Below are 20757 nucleotides of genomic sequence, written 5' to 3' on the forward strand. Positions count from 1 at the left end.
ACCAGCACGCGATTCGTCATTGTCGCTGCATGATCCAGAACTCTGCTCAAAGTCAGTATGACAAAGGAGGTTGTCCTCAGTCCCACCAAGATGACTGGAAAGTCAGCTTTTTAAAAACTTTTCACCACAAGTTCTTCCAGCATTGACTGCCAAGCAGCCAAAATTCAACAGCACACTTATGACACAGAAGCATACTACAACCAGCCTCCTGGTGTCAAAGTTGTATTGTTCATCATGTAATCTCTATAGAATTGTCTTATACTAGCTCTGAATGGATGACTGAAAAACACATCCAAAGGCTGCAACACACTTGCCATGCCACTAGGTCACAGTTGCCTTTTTTCGGATTCTGTTTCACTCAAGTCACCTGTGTACCAGCAGAAACTATCCAACACAAGCATTGATCTTGAGCTAAGAAGAGCTCCTCACCACTTATTCCAAATTGCTTAAGTCCGGTACAGGATCAGTTCCTCTGTAGTTCATCCACCATTACAAGTTCTTACAATGATACCAGGTGGGTAGATTTCTCCCTTGGGCAGAGTTTTCCAATTACAAACCACATATAGTGGCAATTTCTGTCCATCAGCTGTAATGCTTAACATCACTGTGACTGCTGCTTTTCAGCACATGTACATATTTGCATAGTACATTTACCTATGTTATTTATTGTAGTGCAGCTCAGCATATCAAAATTAATCAGCGTTTGGTGTACATTCCCTATTTGGGAAAGTAAATAATAATTTTTGCATCGATGTCGGATTATGCAATGCTGGAAAGATATCAAACTGTATAAACAGATAGTGTGTTTTGTTGCATAAATTGCAAAACCCACCCATGTGAAATGTTAAATTTTACTGGTGAAATGTTTCTTTTACATCCTATCAGCCTTCAATTTGAATGATTTCAGTAGGAATGCAATATCCACATTTCCTTTCCCAATTACAAAGTCAAGCAAGTCTTTTTTCCACATTTGGATATTTCAACCTTTACCCTCGAAATGCACACCAATATTCTGAACTATTAAGGAGTTTCTCTTCACTTGCACACAACCAACGAATGTTTTTTTCATCAACATCAAATCCACATCAAGCTCCGGCTTTACATATTCCTCTACAAAGCTGATAATTTGAAATTTAAATTTTGCAGTTAACTAGTACACTCCTTTTCCATCGTCACTCACAAACCAAAAGATCAACTTTTCTCTCACTCTCAAATTGCTTACACTGTCCCTGGAATTAGTCATGTCACTAGACCTCTGTAAAAATCTTGTATTTCCATGAACATGTGTCACATGTAAACAGTCTGCACCTCACAGCAGAACTGTTCTATTCTGCCAAGTTAGAAGTACATTGTAGTCATGTGGTGTTGAATAAGGGGAAGGGGAGAGAAGCAACTCAAAAGACTAATTGAACTTTCTTGTAAATTTAGTAGTGCAGCCTATATTTGAGATTTACTTTTTACTATACTATCATGTAAAAAGTTTAGGTGCAGCTTAAATTTGCATATAAATGGTTTGCATACAGTAAAACCAAGCTTATTATTCTGTTTGAAGCAGTTTTAAGTATTAAAAAGTCAGTGGGCCTGGAATGTGAGAAAGTCAAATTTACTAGCACGAAGAACAGCAACAGCACAACCTGACCAGCACATTTGCGAGGATTCAAACCAATGTTTTGGAATTATAAATGAGTAGCTTGACTGCCAAATGCTTGTTCTAGGTGCCTCCTATAATGCACTTTGGTCCTTTTGGGGCAGAGTGGCAGCTTCTCATACATTTCCAGTTTATGTTTATGACTATTAGGAATACAAAAATTTCACATACATGCTAATGACTAAAATAATGTGAAATCAGTAGTTTTTAATGGTCCAATACGAAATTGGCAGTTTTAATAGAAAGTCCTGAAATTTGGCATTTTCCACACTCCCATGAAAAGATGTCAAATTTGAGGTCAGCAGATTACTAATATTGGAAATCAATAGTTGTTTAATATTGAAATTTGATCTTGTGTTATTGTGCCAATACTGAAGTTCACATACAGCCTTAAAATGATTGTTAATCGCCATGTAAACAACTGATGCCCTGCATCTGACTACAACAAAAATGGCCTAAATCTAATGATCTCTCTTTCAGTAACAATTTTATTCATCAATGTCACATTTCCCGACACTTTTGCACAACAAACCGTACCAAACATGACGCATTTTGGTGTGATTTTCATGCAACATACCAACTGAAGTGTTTATTTTCACAGAATGCATGAATAAATATGAAAGCGACCAAATATGGAATTGTAGCTTTGCAAACATATAAAACAACATGGCACATGTTCAGTTTGTTTCTGTCACAGTATATGACATGACATCCTGCAAAATGCACTGACACTTACAACAGATAGAATAACTGAAATTATGCTGCATGAGTAGTATGACAGCTTTTTAAGGAATCCCATTCTCTGGCTTCACCAACTCACAACCAAGTTCCTAATTTTTGATCTAACCTAGAACTCTGGCTTTGATTAAGATCATGCTCTCACCACTTTCAAATGGTAAATGTAATACCAAATAAATACTGAAATGAACATTCATGGAGGTTTCTGTACCATCGTTTTCAATGTAACACCGAGAAACAATGAAATGAGGACATATGGTACTTGGAAAACAGGTAGCCAGAAGATAGCACCAAAACTGGCAAAAACAATACCAAACTTGGCCTTCAACTAAAATATTTTTTCTGTCCCTAATCACCACCATCAGGCCCCTCTCCCCTGCTCAGGAGATGGCCACAGAAAATGGTCTAAGAGAAAGCAATAAACTGAAAGAACTTCTTTTAATTAAAAATGGTTGTAAGGCTGATTGCACTGGTTGTTGAATTGTGTGTTTGACTGTTACACATTGCTTTTATGTCCCTTTTTATACAAATAATATATGGTCAAATAACTTTAACTATAACTCTGATTAAACTGGTAGTACATAAAGATAGGAGTAATTTTTCCCCCCATGAAAGGATAAAGGAGAGACAAGCAGATCTTTTGCACACTGGGCAGCCTTTGAATGTGATCAGAAACAGAAAGAGCCCAAGTAAATAGGGCAATGGGGACAACAAGGCATATTTTAAGTACCTGCCTCTCCAGGGTAGCCCATACAGACTGATAACAGAATATAAGCAATCTCTTGTGTGTAATTTTATTTATATTTCAATAGTATCTGCAAAGATTCAATTAATCAATTAATAGTGTGTGTGTGTGTGTGTGTGTGTGTTCTTGGGGGGGGGGGGGGGGGGGCAGCATGGGGGGGAGGGGAGGGAGGGGCAGTGAGCATGCGCATGCATGCGTTCAGGAATCTTAACCTTTGTCAATAACACAAAACTATTATGAAGGAAAGGCATTTGCATATTTATGCTCCTTTATTTCTACTTTGAATACTTACTCTCATACTTATTTTATATAAACCATGTCTGATGCACACTACAAACAACAGTATAGCGTATTTCATTTTATTTGGCCGGAGTTCTCTTCATACTGCTGATACTTGATTGTACTTAATTTCTCATACTGGTACTATACTGTAGAGTTGTTTTTGCTCTGTACGGTCTAACAGTTCTCAATGTTAATAAATTCTATTTAATCATCACTGTTCTTCTTCAGAATTTTTTAATTTATGCCATACACCAGATCATATTCTGAATTATTGTTCATTTTGTACCATTACTGATAGACATCTACCTTGTTGTAACAGTTGCCACTACTTAGGTGCAACGGGCGTAGAGCTTGTGAATAGTTTGGTATAATGCTGAAAAATCATCTTATATTGTACAACGTTCTCAAATTTAATCTACTGAATTACATGAATTCCCTCCCTCCAACTTTAACTACACTTGCTGATGAGTTTCTCATACATTGCCATTTATTACATAAAATAGTACTCTTGTTTTTGGATGTCCAGCTATGTTGGCAATTTTATTTATGTAACAATATTTTAATAAATTATACAGTCTTACTCCAAAGGCACCATGATTTTGTGTCTGCTGGCTGCCTGGACCCCCGAGACACACATCTAAATCTTCATAAATCACTGAATAGTCCTCACATTCTATCTTTGTCATCAATTTTCTATTCATTATTATTCTATTCATTTCAATCCATTATTATATTTGATAACTACTGCACATCATTTTCATTATACAAACTGAACAGCTTTACGCTGTGACAACCAGTTCTTCTCGAAATCATTACACTAATCCTGAGTTACATGCAACGTGGTAATATGTGCTCAGATTTTTCCAAATCAAGTTTAACTTGTTTATGATGTACATATCACACAGAGGCTTCAATGGCACTTCAATGAAAACAGCAATAGGAAAAACAAGGTATGTTTAGCTGCTCACCTTCAGAGGAACCCATGCAGCAGAACAAAGACTAGTGGAATTCAAACTACCTCTTGTCTGTACCTTCAAGTTTCTTTCAGAAAGCTTACTGTTTGCATTAAATGGAATAGTGTTGCTCAAAACATGCTGAAGGGACGGGTAAGCAAGCCCTACCAAGAAGTGTTAAGAGCACCCTCTCAGTTTTCTCAAATACATTCACGACTAGCTTTGCAGAATGTATTAAACAGGTATTCATGCTTTATTAATTCACTCTGTAAGTAATAGACACAACAGTTTGAAACTGAACCACATTTTCCATTGTTTAATCATATTACACATATACAAAATATACCTTGTCTGCAGGAAAGGATACATCCAATCAAACAACATCATATATGACGTTTTTGTATTAAAAGCATAAGCCAGTCCTCTCAGATCTCGTGCAAGCCCTATTAGAGCTTTCTTCGCTTCTTCAGATGCGAAAAGCGGAGTTTCAGCAGATGCTAACATAGTGCCAATTGATTCAAAAGCAGCTGAAATAATTACAGAAAAATTATTTCATTAACAAATTTGAGGTAAGTTTAAACAAATGACAAGTAATGGGTTTCTTTATAAATAACTTTCCTGCTACCAGTCTCTGTTTTCCTTTATTTATATTTTACATGAGGTTTTTCAGGAAATTATTCCCATTTTATTAATGTACTATGCCATTTATTCATAATGGTTTTGATCTGTGGAATTCTGCATTGTTCTGTTACCTAAGTTTTCCTGTGGTCCATTTCTGTAGAATCAAACACAATTTTCTGTGCACACTATACATCAAGAATAACTAACTTGCATAAGCAGTTACAAAGGTGTTTTTAGATGTAGTCAACAAAGATATTTATCTTAATAATCTGTATCATAATTTGTTTATATCTATTTACAATAGTGCTTTTTCTGTGAGCTATTATTTTCAAGTTACTGTCAAAGCATCTGAAATTCACTGATTCACTTCAAAGTTTTTCATTTAATATTTGTTGTCTTCATATTTTTTGTAATGTGAATATATCTCCAGCTCATCTAACAGATCCATTTTACACTCTGCATTTAGTCGGTGGAGTACTTTTACATTTTGTTCTACTTTTCCAAATGCGTGTCGTGTGTGTGTGTGTGTGTGTGTGTGTGTGTGTGTGTGTGTGTGTGTGACTATTGCTGAAGTAGCGTGTCTGTTGTCTAATGTGCTCTGTATGCCTGGTGTTGAAATCTCAGCTGGTTTGTCTTAGGTAAAAGATGGAGCATTCCTGGCATGTTACTTTATATATTCCAGAGTTGAGTATATGGGTCATGATCAAACTTTATGTTGTGTATTACTTTTTGTTCTAGTTCATTAGATTTACTTTGTGAGTTACAAAAATATTTGTAGTCTTCTGTGATACACTATCAACATATATTTGTTTTTGTCTTTTTCTTCTGTGGTGTGGTTCATATCTAGGTCTTTCTTCACTTTTTCTAATAATGCGTCAACCATGGAAGCAACATTTATAAGGATGCAGATGGCCTAGCATCATGTATATCTGCAAAAACTGAATTTTATAGGGTATATGGACATGACATGCTGCTGTTGGCAAAATGGGATGCCCAGGACATAATAGACATTCACAACTGCTTCAGTAGTATATATATGAGAAAATTACATTTACAGTGGAAAATGAACAAAACAAATTATTTGAACCTAAATAGTAGACAACAGAACATACACATTTAAAATTTATAGGAAAAATATAATGACTGACATCACACTCCCTGCAAACTCACGTCATCTACACAATCGTAAACAGGCGGCGTACAGATCAACACTATATAGGGCAATTAAAATACCTTTAAACGAAGAAAATCTACATACGAAATAAACATAGTGAAACAGATTGCAGCTGCCAGTGATTATACTGCTTCCATTGTTTACACAGTACTAGACAAAGTGAAGAAAAACCCCAACATAAACCACATCATAGAAGAGAAAGACAAAAACAAATGTATATTGAGATCATCCCACACATTGGCAATTTATCATGGAAGATAGCAAATATTTTCGAAAACCACACAGTAAAACTGGGTTTTCTACATCTAATAAACTACAGCAAAAGCTAATAGAAAACAAAGTGTAATCATGATTCATATTACTCAAGGCTCTGGAATATACAAAGTAACATACCAGGAATGCTCGATGTTCTACCTAGGACAAACAGGTCGAGACTTCAACACCAGATGCGCACACACACACACACACACACACACACACACACACACACACACACACACACACACACACACACACACACACACACAAAGACACACTACTTCAGCAACAGCCATACACACACCCAACACAGGAAACATATTCAGAAAAGTAGAGCAAAATATCAAATTACCCCAACAACTAAATAAAAGGCATAAAATAGATCTGTTAGAAGAACTACAAATATGTTCACATTACAAAAAATACAAGTATAAAATATTAAATGAAGAAGCTGAAACAGAAACAGTGAATTTCATCACGTGCGTCGACTGTATACTTATATAAAAATAGTAACACAGAGAAATAAGCACCACTGTTAATAGATATAACATGATCCAGTTTATCAAGATAAATACCCTCTGTACAGAACTATATAATATTCTGTCGAAGACCTATAGCATTATTTCTGCTGACATCTAGAAACATCTTTGCATCTGTAAATTTGTTTTTTCGATGTATACTGTGCTCAGAAAATTATGTGTGATGTTTAATGTATGTGAGACTCTGCACGAATGGACCAAGATAAAACTTAAAGGCAAGATAACAATGCACAACCCCACGCATCACAAACATTATTAAAAATTGCATAGAAAACAAAGAAATACGCACTTGAAAATGAGAATAATTTCCTGAAACATATCATGTAAAATATAAATAAAAGATAATCATAACTGGTAAAACAGGAAAGATATTTATAAACAAATCCACTGTTTTCAAAATAACAGGGTGTCACAAATCGTTTCTAACAGATCAAATCAAGTGAGTGTTATATCTCTGTGAACTTATCTAGCAATTACTTTGATAGATTGTACGAACTCCTCCTTTAACTAAAACTTCTTGCACCACAGATCCAGAATGAACATTCCCATCCATAAATTGAGGGATGTTTGAGAAATAAGGAAATATTGCATCACAGTGACAGTGCACAGAGTAAACTGTAACAGAACTTGGAAACATAAAATATACAGTGCATGCAAGTACAACACTGTATACTGATCCTGCAACAGTTTGTGTGTGCTGAGATCTTAAATATAGTAGTTTTAACCCGGTACTTTATGTGGACTTGGTACATTATTTTGGGGTGTATGGAAGCAGCAAACACATTTGAGTGACATTATATGGATATTTGCCATATCAGAGGATGACCAAAGTTGGTGTGAGTTGGCTGGAAGCTGAATGTCACCCTCAGACACATTCCACGAATGTGGAGAAGACTCCAGGACAGTGGAAACCTCCAACTGAAGTATGGGCATGGACAACCATGTGCAACAGCCCAGTGTCAGTATCATTATCTTGCCCTAAGTGACAAGAAAAGATCCAAAATAACAAATTATCTGCACTGGTTAAGGGACACATGGCAGTTTCTAGTTTACAAAAATCCCTTCACACATTGAGTTGTCGGGTTTCGAGATGTTTCTTTGTATGTTCAGATGCATTTCTCCGGCAGAGGCAATACATGGCTTAACAAATATGGAATCTTGTGCACCAAACAGTGCATAGAAGTGGGATAATTACGCCCACACATAAGTCGCCCTTTATCTTGGAAAGTCATTCTCTGTTCAAATTAGAACCATGCTTATATTGTGAAACGGGGCTGATACAGCAACAACAGTGTTTCTGTTTTGGGATAGCACACTGAGAGTCATTGCAGAAACAAGTGATGGCTGCAGTTAACGACGATGACAACAACCTGTTAACGTAAACCTTTCTGCGGTGCATACAGATCTGATTTTCAACTGAAAAATAACAAAGCTTACCCTGACATGGCTGACCTAATAAACAAGTACCTGTAACATGAGGACATCAATTATTTGGTGACCAGATCCCTCTCCAGGCCTGAAATTAAACTTCATGTCCATGAGACAGGGCTAGGCTCAAAGAATGAAGTCCTAAAAATGCTATCTTACTTCCAATCTCCTGATAACATTTAACTAGCAATGTAATGCATTACTGCAAGCCATACTGGATAGAAGATGAGTGGGGAGATATACTGCAAGGAGAATTCCACATAGCACTGAGAGATCAAAGTCAAAACATGGCTCCCTGGAGTAGACAAAATTCCATCAGAATTCTTAATATTCTTGGGAGAGCCAGCCATTAACAAAATATTCCAAATGGTGTGGAAGATATATGAGATACATTGATATATGAGACATGCAAGATACCCTCGAACATCAAGAAGAATGTAATAATTCCAATTTCAAAAAATAGCAGATATTAATGCTACTAAACAATCTGTTCAATAAGTCATCTTTGCAAACTATTTACACAAATTAACTAGAAGAATAGATAAACTGGTAGAAGCATACCTTAGGGAAGATCAGTTGGGTTCTGGAGAAATACAGGAACAAACGAGGCAATACTGACCCTGCTAATTATCTTTGGCGATAAGTTAAAGAAAGGAAATCCTACATTTATAAAATTTGCACACTCAAAGAAAGCTTTTTGTGTGTTGGCAAAGGATAGGGTGAGCAGTTAATAGAATGAGTATTACCTTCAAAAGAGGTATAGATTAATTGGTTGGCTGATTTGGGGGAGGAGACACAACAGCAAGGTCATTGGAAGTCAGCTATGTCCTTTCGAAGGAACCATTCTGACAGTTGCCTGAAGTGATTTAGGAAAATCATGGAAAGTCTGTATCAAGATGGCGGAATATGGGTTTGAACCGAATGCGAGTCCAGTGCGCTAACCACTCCACTACCTCACTTGGTACAGATTAATGTTAATGAAATGGAATGTATTTGAATTAAACCAGGCCATGCTCACAGTGTTAAATTAAAAGAGATCAGGGTAGATTGGTAAATAAGTTTTGCTTTTTGGGCAGCAAAATAACTGAGAGGTCCAAAGTAGAGGAGATATAAAATGCAAAGTGCCTATATTAACCCTTTTAGTGCCAAATACGATCTGATCGTGATCCAGATTTTCGGCGAAAAATGCCAGTAACGATCTTATCGTGATGCCTTTCTTATTCATTTTTTCCGCGCTTGAAGGCAAAGTTGTTAGTATTTCCTAGCGAATGAGAAAGGCATCACGATCAGATCGTTACTGGCATTTTTCGCCGAAAATCTGGATTACGATCAGATCGTATTTGGCACTAAAAGGGTTAAGCAAAAGCATTTCTGAAAAAGACAACTGACAAATGTAAGTATGGAGAAGTCTTTCCTGAAGGTACTTAACTGGAGGGTAGCTTTGGATGGCTGTGAAAATATTTCAGATGAGAAGAGAAGAGAAGAGAAGAGAAGAGAAGAGAAGAGAAGAGAAGAGAAGAGAAGAGAAGAGAAGCTTTCGAAATACGGTGCTGCAGAAGGATGCTGAAAATTAGATGGGTAGATCGCTTTATTAATGGAGAAGGTACTGAACTGAACAATGGAGAAAAAAAAAATTATGGCTTAACTTGATTAAAAGGAGGAATTAGTGGAAAAGACATATTATGAGGCATCAAGGAATCGTCAGTTTGGTATAGGAAGAAAGTGTAAGGGGAAAAAATTGTAGAGGATGAACAAAGTAAGAAGGTTCAAATTGATGTAGGTTGCAGTGGTTCTTCTGAGATGAAGAGGTTTGCACAAGACAGACTAGTGTACAAAAGCAAGTCTCCTGTGCCTTATCTTTCCAGTCGCCCACCACCTCCTTAAGTCCCACCCTCCAGTCACAGAGGAGCATTCCACTCATAACTCAGTACCACCCATGACTGGAGCAACTGAATTACATTCTCCACCAGGGTTTTAATTAGCTCTCGTCGTGCCCTGGAATGAGAAATGTCCTGCCTACTATCCTTCCCAACCCTCCCACAAGGGTATTCCACCGTCCACCGAACCTACAGAATATATTCGTCCATCCTTACACAACCCCTGCTCCCAATGCCTTACCTCATGGCTCATACCGCTGTAATAGACCTAGATGCAAGATCTGTCCCATACATCCTCCCACCACCACCTACTCCAGTCTAGTCACTAACATCACCTATCTCATCAAAGGCAGGGCTACCTGTGAAACCAGTCAAGTGATCTACAAGCTAAGCTGCAACCACTGTGCTGCATTCTATGTAGGCATGACAACCAACACGCTGTCTGTCCACATGAATGGCCACCGACAAACTTATGCCAAGACACAAATGGACCACCCTGTTGCTGAACACGCTGCGAAACATGATAGCCTTCATTTCAATGACTGATTCACAGAGTGTGCCATATGGATCCTTCACACCAACACCAGCTTTAACTGAATTGCGCAGATGGGAGCCTTCCCTTCAATACATCCTGCATTGCCATAATCCTCCAGGCCTCAACCTTCGTTAGTCATTGTACTCACCCATCCACCCTCTTCTCTGTTCCCATTCCAGCACTACACAGCCGTCATTGCACCACCACACCAAGTCTTTTTATTTCTCTCCTTATCCGCTACTACTCCCCCCCCCCCCCCCCAAGCCCCCCTCTCCTGTGCCCTCAGTCTAACCTGCAGCACTTCACTGATTGCCACCTCCACCATACCATCCTTCCCCCTCCCCACCTCAGCCTCTTCCTTACCCCCAACCCAGTCCTTCCCCCTCCCCACCCCAGCCTCCTCCTTACCCCCACCCAGTTGCCACTTCTATCATGCACTGGTGCTGCTGCTCGCAGTGTGGTTTTGGTTGCCTGAGACTGCAGTGTATGTGAGTTGAATTTGCGTATGTGTGTCTATTGTTGATGAAAGCCTTAATGGCCGAAAGAATAATTGCGAGAGTGTTTTTGTTGTGCCTATCTGCGACTCGGCGTCTCCACTATATGGTGAGTAGCAACTTTATTTGTCATAATATTGAATCCTTATCAATGTCATGATGTTGCTAAGATATCTTGTAGTGCATACATTATCACTATGCTTCATTATATCATCTAGTTTCTGAAGGTCCTTTAACTTATGGTCACTACTGTATATTGTTTCCTTCACTACAAAATTAATTACTTAGATATTACAACCAATAATAATAATAATAAATCTACATAAAACTGATGAAGATTATTTATTAAAATTACTGGTGGCACATAGCTCCACTTAAAATCATTTCTGAAGTTACACAAGTGGTCATCAAAGAGTTCATTACTATGTTCAGAACGTTGCTTCATTGGATGAGGTTAGAGATACCACGAAAGGCACAAAACGGTAAGCTTGGGTGAAGATGTCAACTGCTACTTTATCAATCAATTTTTATTTTGCCACCAATCAGGTGAAACCAAGATGAAAAAAAAAAGAAGAGGTAAGTTGCAATATATTCCAAGTATTCAAAAAGTCATTTACTATCATATATGTTACTTTCTGATTTCTTATCACCAAGGAGTTCACTAGATTAAGCCTTAGTACAGCTACGAAAGAGATATAAGGAGGACAATAGATGCTGATGCATCATTGCAGTATTACTTTCAAATGACTGGTGAAATCAAAAAGGACTCAGTATTTTTGCAGCTGGGATTTAAATAGCTCATCTCAATGCCACCATCATTTTACCTACTTCAGTTTGGTGTTGGAAACAAGGAAGAAAAAAAAGGGGAAAAAGAATGTGGACACACTAAAAATAACTTCAAAGTAGTAGTAGTAGTAGTAGTAGTATCACAACTGATTATTAAGCTTCGGGAGGAAGTGGAAACTGCTCTAGGAAATTCTTGTGGGAGTGGTGGGGTGAGACATGAGAGATGCGGGGCAGATGATGCCGAAGACAAGAAGCTGTATTGTTGTGAAACTCGAGTTTCTCCCATTGTATAAACTATTCAAACAACTTACAAGAATACATCTGGGTGACATCTTTCGCAATGGCAAATATTATGAAAGGCTCAAACCCTATCATTTTGAATTCAAATGGAATGAGACAGTACTGGGCAAGGAAATTTAAACCTATGGTACACGAGACTGCACTAATTAACATGGAGAAGTGCCCAGTGGTAGGATTGACTTTTTGAAGCCATTGATATCTTGATGTAGGTACATATTTATTACATATACAATGAGTACTGGAAAGAACACTATTCACTTTTAACACACTTTGAGCAGAAGAAAGACACTCACAAATCTGAGATGACAGAAGGTTATTAATTTCTAATGGCACAGCATTAGAACTCAATGAAAACCTTTTTATTATTTTGGGTCAGAAGTTCAACAGTTTAGTAAGTCTTCATCTAATTTCAGTATGTTCCTGTCCTAAGCTCAGAACATGATCTTGAAGGTAAAAGGAATCTCCCATCACAAATGTCCCACTATTAATGTACATGATTACTTTTCTGTACATGACATACTGGCTCCACAATGCTGTCATGAGATGAAATGGTGTGTGAAGCAAGCGACACGTATTTTTCTCACACAGTTCACAATATACCGCTGCAATCTCGCTCTCACAACCCGGCCACTCTAACACCTGTTTTTGTTGTTTTATGTAACTGATCTTATGCCAATTATAGTGATCAGTGCTTCTAAAACTAAACACAACTGTTAGTAACTCAAAGGTATTAAATATATTCGAACAGTCCATGTTTTTGTAAAACTTACGTTCCCTCAGTTTTGAGAAGCCCCTTTTTTCCAACCCCTTATGCTGCTGAAGTCACAGCAGAGTGTTTAATGTTGAACTTTTAGAAATAAGACCCATACAGTTTGTACGAACACTGTGTTTCTAAATTACAAATGTCTTTCTTACCAATACTTGAATGGAATTCTTTGACGGTTTTAAAGGAATAATAAGAATTGCTTCATTTTAGACGTGACAAGTCTATTTAACAGAACAACAATTATGGATATTTACAAAGACTGACATCACTTGCAGTTGCCCAGGACCGTACAGTATCATTATGAGAACAAATTGAAGTGGCAGTGCCACTAGCAGCAGTATGAGGGTAAGCACAACAGCAACATTAAGTTGCCTTCACATCCAATACCTGCATGTAAATGTATGTTAACCTCATTATGGTGTAAAATATTCACTTATTAATTAATATTAGTGCATACTAATGGAGTCAGAAATTGTGCCAAAATCGGAGCTTCTTCAAGCTGTATTCTAGTACCAATAATTTAAGAGATTCTGAATCCTGTTACAAAAATATTGTATAACATAAGGATGATTAAAAAAAATTACGCATATTGTTCTCACACTAAATTACTGACAACACACCAGCAAGACTTCCACGCAATCTCATACATGAAAAAATCTACTACTTTCACTACGCCAAAATCAAGTTTATCAATATCTTGACCTCCATTCAAAAATGGGAAGTCATACAATGACAGGCACACTAAAAACTTAATGTAACAACATTTATAGACAAAAGATTCACACTAAGAAATCAATAATACTCATAATCAACAACAGCATTAAAGGCTCTTGAGTGAAAACTAACCATATAAACTACACACAAAGATACAATTACAGGTACAAACCTGTTAGTGGTAACATGAAGCTATCAAATCTGTCCTCATCTTCACCCAAATCAACCATAAGAAGCCGACCCAGTGAGGTATAAAACATTGATCTGCATCGCATTTCACTTACAGCCACACTATTTCCCAAAAATGGAAAATGTTCACTCTGAAACAAAAAGAAATTAATGCAAATTTAATGATTATCTTACTAACACATTTTCTAGTATTTCACATGAAAATAAGTCAGTCCAATGTAGTGATCACTAATTTAAGAATTCATACATAAATTCACCATAACAAAAATTTTGATACTATAAGCTCTGAAATCTGAACGTGTCCTGAGAGGAGAGAGGTTTCAGAAAGTAGATAAATATACTTCACAGAAATTCAATATTTTTACTGCTTTTAATTTATATTTTACTTCAGAACATCAAAGCACCTACAAATTCAATGAAACACTATTTCCTGTGAACAAATACAATAGCTGTGTACATTACATTGCAGCCTGCAGACTAGAACATCAAAGCATCTACAAATTCAATCAAGCTCTATTTCTTGTAAATAACACAATAGTCGTGTGCATTACATTGTAGCCTGCAGAATATAATGACACAAGAATTATTAAATTTCTATTTCACATTTTATTACATCCAACAAAGACAACAGATACCATTTTGGTCCCAAGTTTGCAAATAAAACTGAATAAGCTATTCACATGAAATTGCAGCCACTTATATGAAACACAGGTAGACCGATGTGTCACAAGGAATTTCTTGAATGCAGAACCCTAAAGTGCTACTTATTCTACTGGCCTAAACAAAGTTAAGCAGCAACAAAATGTATGAGGCGAAGTCAAATTTTGATAATCAACTCAAGAAATTTTTTTTTCTTATTTTTTGCTTTTTGTAGGTGGAAGTCTGCAGTCCAAAATCCCCACACCACATTACCACAGTATATTGTCAGAGTTTTTTACTTTTTGTAGGTGAGTATATTGTCCGGGGGTCGGCGGGGGGGGGGGGGGGGGGGGGGGGGGGGGGGGGGGGGTGGTTTCTGTAGCCCACTGATAAAATATCGTATCATGTGCTAATTAGTTTTCTGCATATGTAGGGGAACTATGCTGTAACAATCCATGCCGAGTTGGCAGAAATGTATTATTTATTGATGTACTGTTCATTAATACTTGTCCCATTACCACAGATCGTGAATACGACATTTTTAATTATATAGAATGTGTCAGTTTAACATAAGATTTCTTTACACAATATGATTTTTTTACTATTACTACTTCATATCTAAAAATTAATCTGTTGTCATTCAAAAATTCTTTTAATTGGTTTACAAATGTTGGTTACCTGTATGTCAGACTTTCAATGCTATTTGGTAAATGACCAAAGACTTAAGACTTCTGTGACAGCATAACTCACCCTTTTCTGTGCCAAATTCAGATTTATCCAGAATAGTGACTATCATCCATTCTTCTAGTGTTGTAGCTATGCACTTTGCTATTATTTTTGAATTTGGATGGATTATTAACAACAAATTTCATTAAGTGAATATATGTATCTTGAGAGTACTGTAAATATCCCAGTTCTTTAAATAAATGTCTGCAGGCTCCTTAGACGATTTTTCTCTTAATGGCAAATTACGCCAAAATATGATGCCGCGTCAAAGCAGTCAATGAAAATAAGCAATGCAGGCAAATTTGCTGATATGTTCATCACCAAAATTTGCAATAACCCTAATTGCATAAATATCTCGACTCAAATATTTCAGCAGATCATGAACATGGTTTTTCCAACTCTATTTCTCATCAGCGCACACTCCCAGAAATTTTGAATCTTCTGCCTTAACAACAGACTTCCGTTCAAAATCTACACTACTGGCCATTAAAATTGCTACACCACGAAGATGACGTGCTACAGATACAAAATTTAACCGACAGGAAGAAGATGCTGTGATATGCAAATGATTAGCTTTTCAGAGCATTCACACCAGGTTGGCGGCAGTGGCGACACCTACAACGTGCTGACATGAGAAAAGTTTCCAACCAATTTCTCATACACAAACAGCAGTTGACCGGTGTTGCCTGGTGAAATGTTGTTTCGATGCCTCGTGTGAGGAGCAGAAATGCGTACCATCACGTTTCCGACTTTGATAAAGGTCAGATTGTAGCCTATTGCGATTGCTGTTTATCGTATCGTGACATTGCTGGTCTTGTTGGTCGAGATCTGATGACTGTTAGCAGTATATGGAATCGGTTGGTTCAGGAGGGTAATACGGAACGCCGTGCTGGATCCCAACGGCCTCGTATCACTAGCAGTCGAGATGACAGGCATCTTATCAGCATGGCTGTAACGGATTGTGCAGCCACGTGTCGATCCCAGAGTCAACAGAGGGGGACGTTTGCAAGGCAACAACCATCTGCACGAACAGTTCGACGACATTTGACGCAGCATGGACTATCAGCTCGGAGACCATGGCTGCGGTTACCCTTGACGCTGCATCACAGACAGGAGCGCCTGCGATGGAGTACTCAACGACGAACCTGGGTGCACGAATGACAAAACGTCATTTTTTCTGATGAATCCAGGTTCTGTTTGCAGCATTATGATGGTCGCATCCATGTTTAGCAACATCATGGTGAACGCACATTGGAAGCGTGTATTCATCATCGCCATACTGGCGAATCACCTGGCGTGATGGTATGGGGTGCCATTGGTTACATGTCTCAGTCACCTCTTGTTTGCATTGACGGCACTTTGAACAGTGGACGTTACATTTCAGATGTGTTACGAGCCGTGGCTCTACCCTTCATTCCATCCCTGCAAAACCCTACATTTCAGCAGGATAATGCATGACCGCATGTTGCAGGTCCTGTACGAGCCTTTCTGGATACAGAAAATGTTAGACTGTTGCCCTGGCCAGCACAATCTCCAGATCTCTCACCAATTGAAAATGTCTGGTCAATGGTGGCCGAGCAACTGGCTCGTCACAATACGCCAGTCACTACTCTTGATGAACTGTGGTATTGTGTTGAAGCTGCATGGGCAGCTGTACCTGTGCACGCCATCCAAGCTCTGTTTGACTCAATGCCCCGGGGTATCAAGGCTGTTATTACGGCAAGAGGTGGTTGTTCTGGGTACTGATTTCTCAGGATCTATGCACCCAAATTGCATGAAAATGTAATCAAATGTCAGTTATAGTATAACATATACCAGTTTATCATCTGCATTTCTTCTTGGTGTAGCAATTTTAATGGCCGGTAGTGTATATTTAGCTACGGTGTTATGACATTTTATTATGAAAATGAAACTTGCTACTCACCACATAGCATGGATTCTGAGTTGCAGATAGGCACAACAAAGAGACTGTTCTAAATAAAGCTTTCTGCCTATAAGGCCAACGTCAAAAACAGAGAAAGACACCACACACACACACACACACACACACACACACACACACACACACAAAAGACTGCAGTCTAAGGTAACAGTAGCAACTTTCCTTTTCATAATATTGTTACATTCTATCCTGTATTATCCATTGTTTGATTTGTGTTATGACATTTACTATAAATAACTGTATATACTGTGTTTTCTCAAAATTTAATGAGAGTCCATTTGCAGAGCACCACTTAATAATTTTCTGAAATACATTATTTACTATTTCCTCAGTTAATTCTTGTTTGTCGGGTGTGATAACTATATTTGTATCATCAGAAAAAAGAATTAGCTTTGCATCTTTGTGAATATAGTGGCAAGTCATTCATATATATTAAGAAGATTAAGAGACCCACAACTGAACCCTGTGGGACACCATTCTTGCTAACTCCCCAGTTGGAGGACTCTGCTTATTTTTGCGACTACCTGTACTGTTGATTTCAGCCTTCTGCATTCTTCTAGTTATATACGGATGAAACCACTTGTTCAGGAAAAATAGGCATCAGACATTCAGAAGTAGGCAGTTATGGAGGGCAAACTTACTCCCAAGGCAACCTGAGTTCTAAATGTGAGCCTATGGCGCATGCCCTGTCTCTTCTCTGATACTGTTCTACAATTCATTCTCTCCCAAAATATTCTAATAATTAGGAAGAGGTTGTAATTTGTGAACACTTTTGTACGACACAGTTAATTTATTCCACTATAAATTCTGAGTGCACTCGCATTACAATTACAGCCACCCATCCATCAATATCTTATACAAGTTTACCATTGCTGATTCTTTAATGTGTAATTGCCATTTAATTATAGAACAACTCTCCTGATACCAAATTAATCCTGAGCTTCAAAATTCTCATTTTGCTCAAACATGTACACAACCTACTTGCATGATGGCTCCATTGTGACTTAGTATAATCTTTTGACCAAATAGACTATCAAGGGAAATGCAGGCAATCGGGACCTGCCCTGCAAGCATGCTCCCACTCAACTGACTCAATCCTTCGCACCAAAAGATCTCCAGGTGCCAATCTCTCCCTTCTAGAACTATGGTGCATCCCTGTCAGTGATGCAAACTGCTCAGTAGCAAAGAGGTGTAAGGGTAGCTTCGATCCTTCAAATATAGGACAGTGGATAGGTGGCACAGACACTTCTACTGTGGTCGAACAAGTCTGAATGGTGAAGAATGAACTGATGGCCCATCTCTCTGTGAAGAACTGAGTGTTGTACGAGAAGTGGAGGCTCTGGTGCTTGAAGACCAGTATATGACAACTGAAACACTAGTGGAAAAAAGTGAAAATCAATCATGAGTCAGTTTCAAATATATTGCACCACATTTCCAAAATTAAAAATGTGACTGCCCCAACTCATTCTGAACAGGGTACAGCCATACGTGCTGCTTCCTTGGGTTGTCAATTTCTGCCATCCCCCCCCCCCCCCCTCCAATATACTCCTGACATGGCACCAGTAAGTCTTCCTCTTTCCTTAAATGAAGAAACTATTGGCTGGCAGGCATTTCCACAGGCATTTCCAGAATGACCAGGTTAGCAGCCAAAATGCAAACGTCTACAACCAAGGCCTCCACCAAGTCATCAGTCAATTGGAAAAATGGGTCAACTGAAGCATGAATACGTACAGAAGGGTTGACACCATCACCAAGTTTCAATGCGTCAGCCTGATTTTTTTGACGTTATAATTTACGAAGTTTACTACAACCCCTTGTACAGGTTTGTTGTACACGACACAAGATACCATTCAAGCTTAAACCTTTGTGAGAGTGCTGCTATTGCATGAAACTTAAGTAGTACCTATACGTATGGTGAAAGATAATAACCCACTGTTAAAATAGTGCTCCTTGGAGAAATTAACATTGCTGATGATTAAATATAAAAAGATAAGGAGAAGTTTTGTACTATGTTGTTGGGCAGATATGAAGTGTAAAAACTAAGCAAGGAAACTCTTCAGGTGATGAATCAGCATAGCAATTGCAAAAATCATTCCTATTAAAAAAAAAAATAAAAAAAAAAAAAAAATAAAAAAAAAAATAAAAAAAAAAAAAAAAAAACCGTTCCTACGAACTGTGACCTCCCAAAGCTGAGTTCAGTGCCGTAATCACAGTGACATGTTATTCAAACTAAACAGTGTTCCAAAATGATCTTTACAATTTTGATCATGTTTATTTCCGAAATGGGGATAGATAGAAAGGTATGGTTTGCAGCAAAATGTTCACACACAACTATAGTTTTTTTCCTCTTCCTTTTTGCAAGTTAGTTATTGATAAAAATGGCCACCTCCAGCAGAAAGCACACTGTGTGGAATAGTTGATGGAGATTCAGGTCCAGCAGTGCTTCTGGATATGTTGCAGAAGAACACCACTGCCATGTCCTACCATTAGACAATGGTAAATGAGGTTCAAGGAATCCAGAAATGTCATGAAGAGGATGAGTTCTGGGTGTCTAAGCACAATTGGGGCAGATGTGGTATGGGTGCAATGGACATTTATCTGGAGCCAACCAAATCAATCCATCAGTTGCAGTTACGAACAACCACAGTGTACAAGGTGCTACACAAGAAACTGAAATTGAACGTCTATAAGGTGCAGCTGCTGCATGCATTTCAAACTCAACAATTGGCCAAAGTACAAAGCATTTGCAACTGATATTCTGAGTACCACAATGATGACCAAGACTATCTGAAAAATGTGATGTTCACGGACAAAGCTCACTTTCACATGTCTGGGAAGGTAAATTGACAATATGAGGCTCTGAAAACCCTCACTTTAGCATGATAATAGTGTGCAACAGTCCAAAGGTAAATGTGTGGTGTAAACTGATTCTGCACTGTTCTTTGCATAGGCATCAATAACCTTGACTGTTTATATGGACATGTTGGAACATGTTTGCATTTCCACAGTTCAAAGAATTGCATTCTGACATCATGCTTTGGTAGGATACTGCCTTTCCTAACTGGGCCTTGATCGTTCTGAAGGCTTTGGACAACATTTCCAGGTGAATGGAATGGCAGAGGTGGACCCATCTCCTGGATCCCAATGCCTCCACACATAACCCCATTAGGTCCAGTGCAGGACCTGCAGAAACTCTGAGCTCGCATCAGAGCTACAATTGTGTAAGTTAATGAGGAAATGCTACACTGGACATGGGGGGAACTGGAGTGCCACTTACATATCCTCAACGTTACAGAAGTCTCTTCAACGGTTACTAAAACCTTAGGTGCTTGTGAACATTATGCTGCAAACCACACATTTCCACCTATCCCCAATTTTTAAATATACATGTCCAAAGTTGTAA

At 38.1% G+C, this 20757-nt stretch overlaps 1 protein-coding gene across 4 annotated transcripts in view; it reads right to left on the bottom strand.

Moving 5' to 3' along the window:
• The window catches only part of LOC124784582 (exportin-7), a 247235-nt gene that overhangs the window by 69221 nt on the left and 157257 nt on the right, over window positions 1-20757 (bottom strand). For 2 of the 4 annotated variants that reach the window (XM_047254115.1, XM_047254113.1), the window contains exons 14-15: window positions 14031-14178; window positions 4734-4893 (exon numbers count right to left, since the gene is read on the bottom strand). In XM_047254115.1, coding sequence (XP_047110071.1) covers window positions 4734-4893; window positions 14031-14178 — 308 coding nt within the window. Of the gene's footprint in view, window positions 1-4712; window positions 4894-14030; window positions 14179-20757 lie in introns of all 4 variants that reach the window. The other 2 variants (XM_047254114.1, XM_047254112.1) reach the window with 1 other exon arrangement.

This window comes from Schistocerca piceifrons, chromosome 1 (assembly GCF_021461385.2).
Source record: "Schistocerca piceifrons isolate TAMUIC-IGC-003096 chromosome 1, iqSchPice1.1, whole genome shotgun sequence".
Taxonomy (NCBI): domain Eukaryota; kingdom Metazoa; phylum Arthropoda; class Insecta; order Orthoptera; family Acrididae; genus Schistocerca; species Schistocerca piceifrons.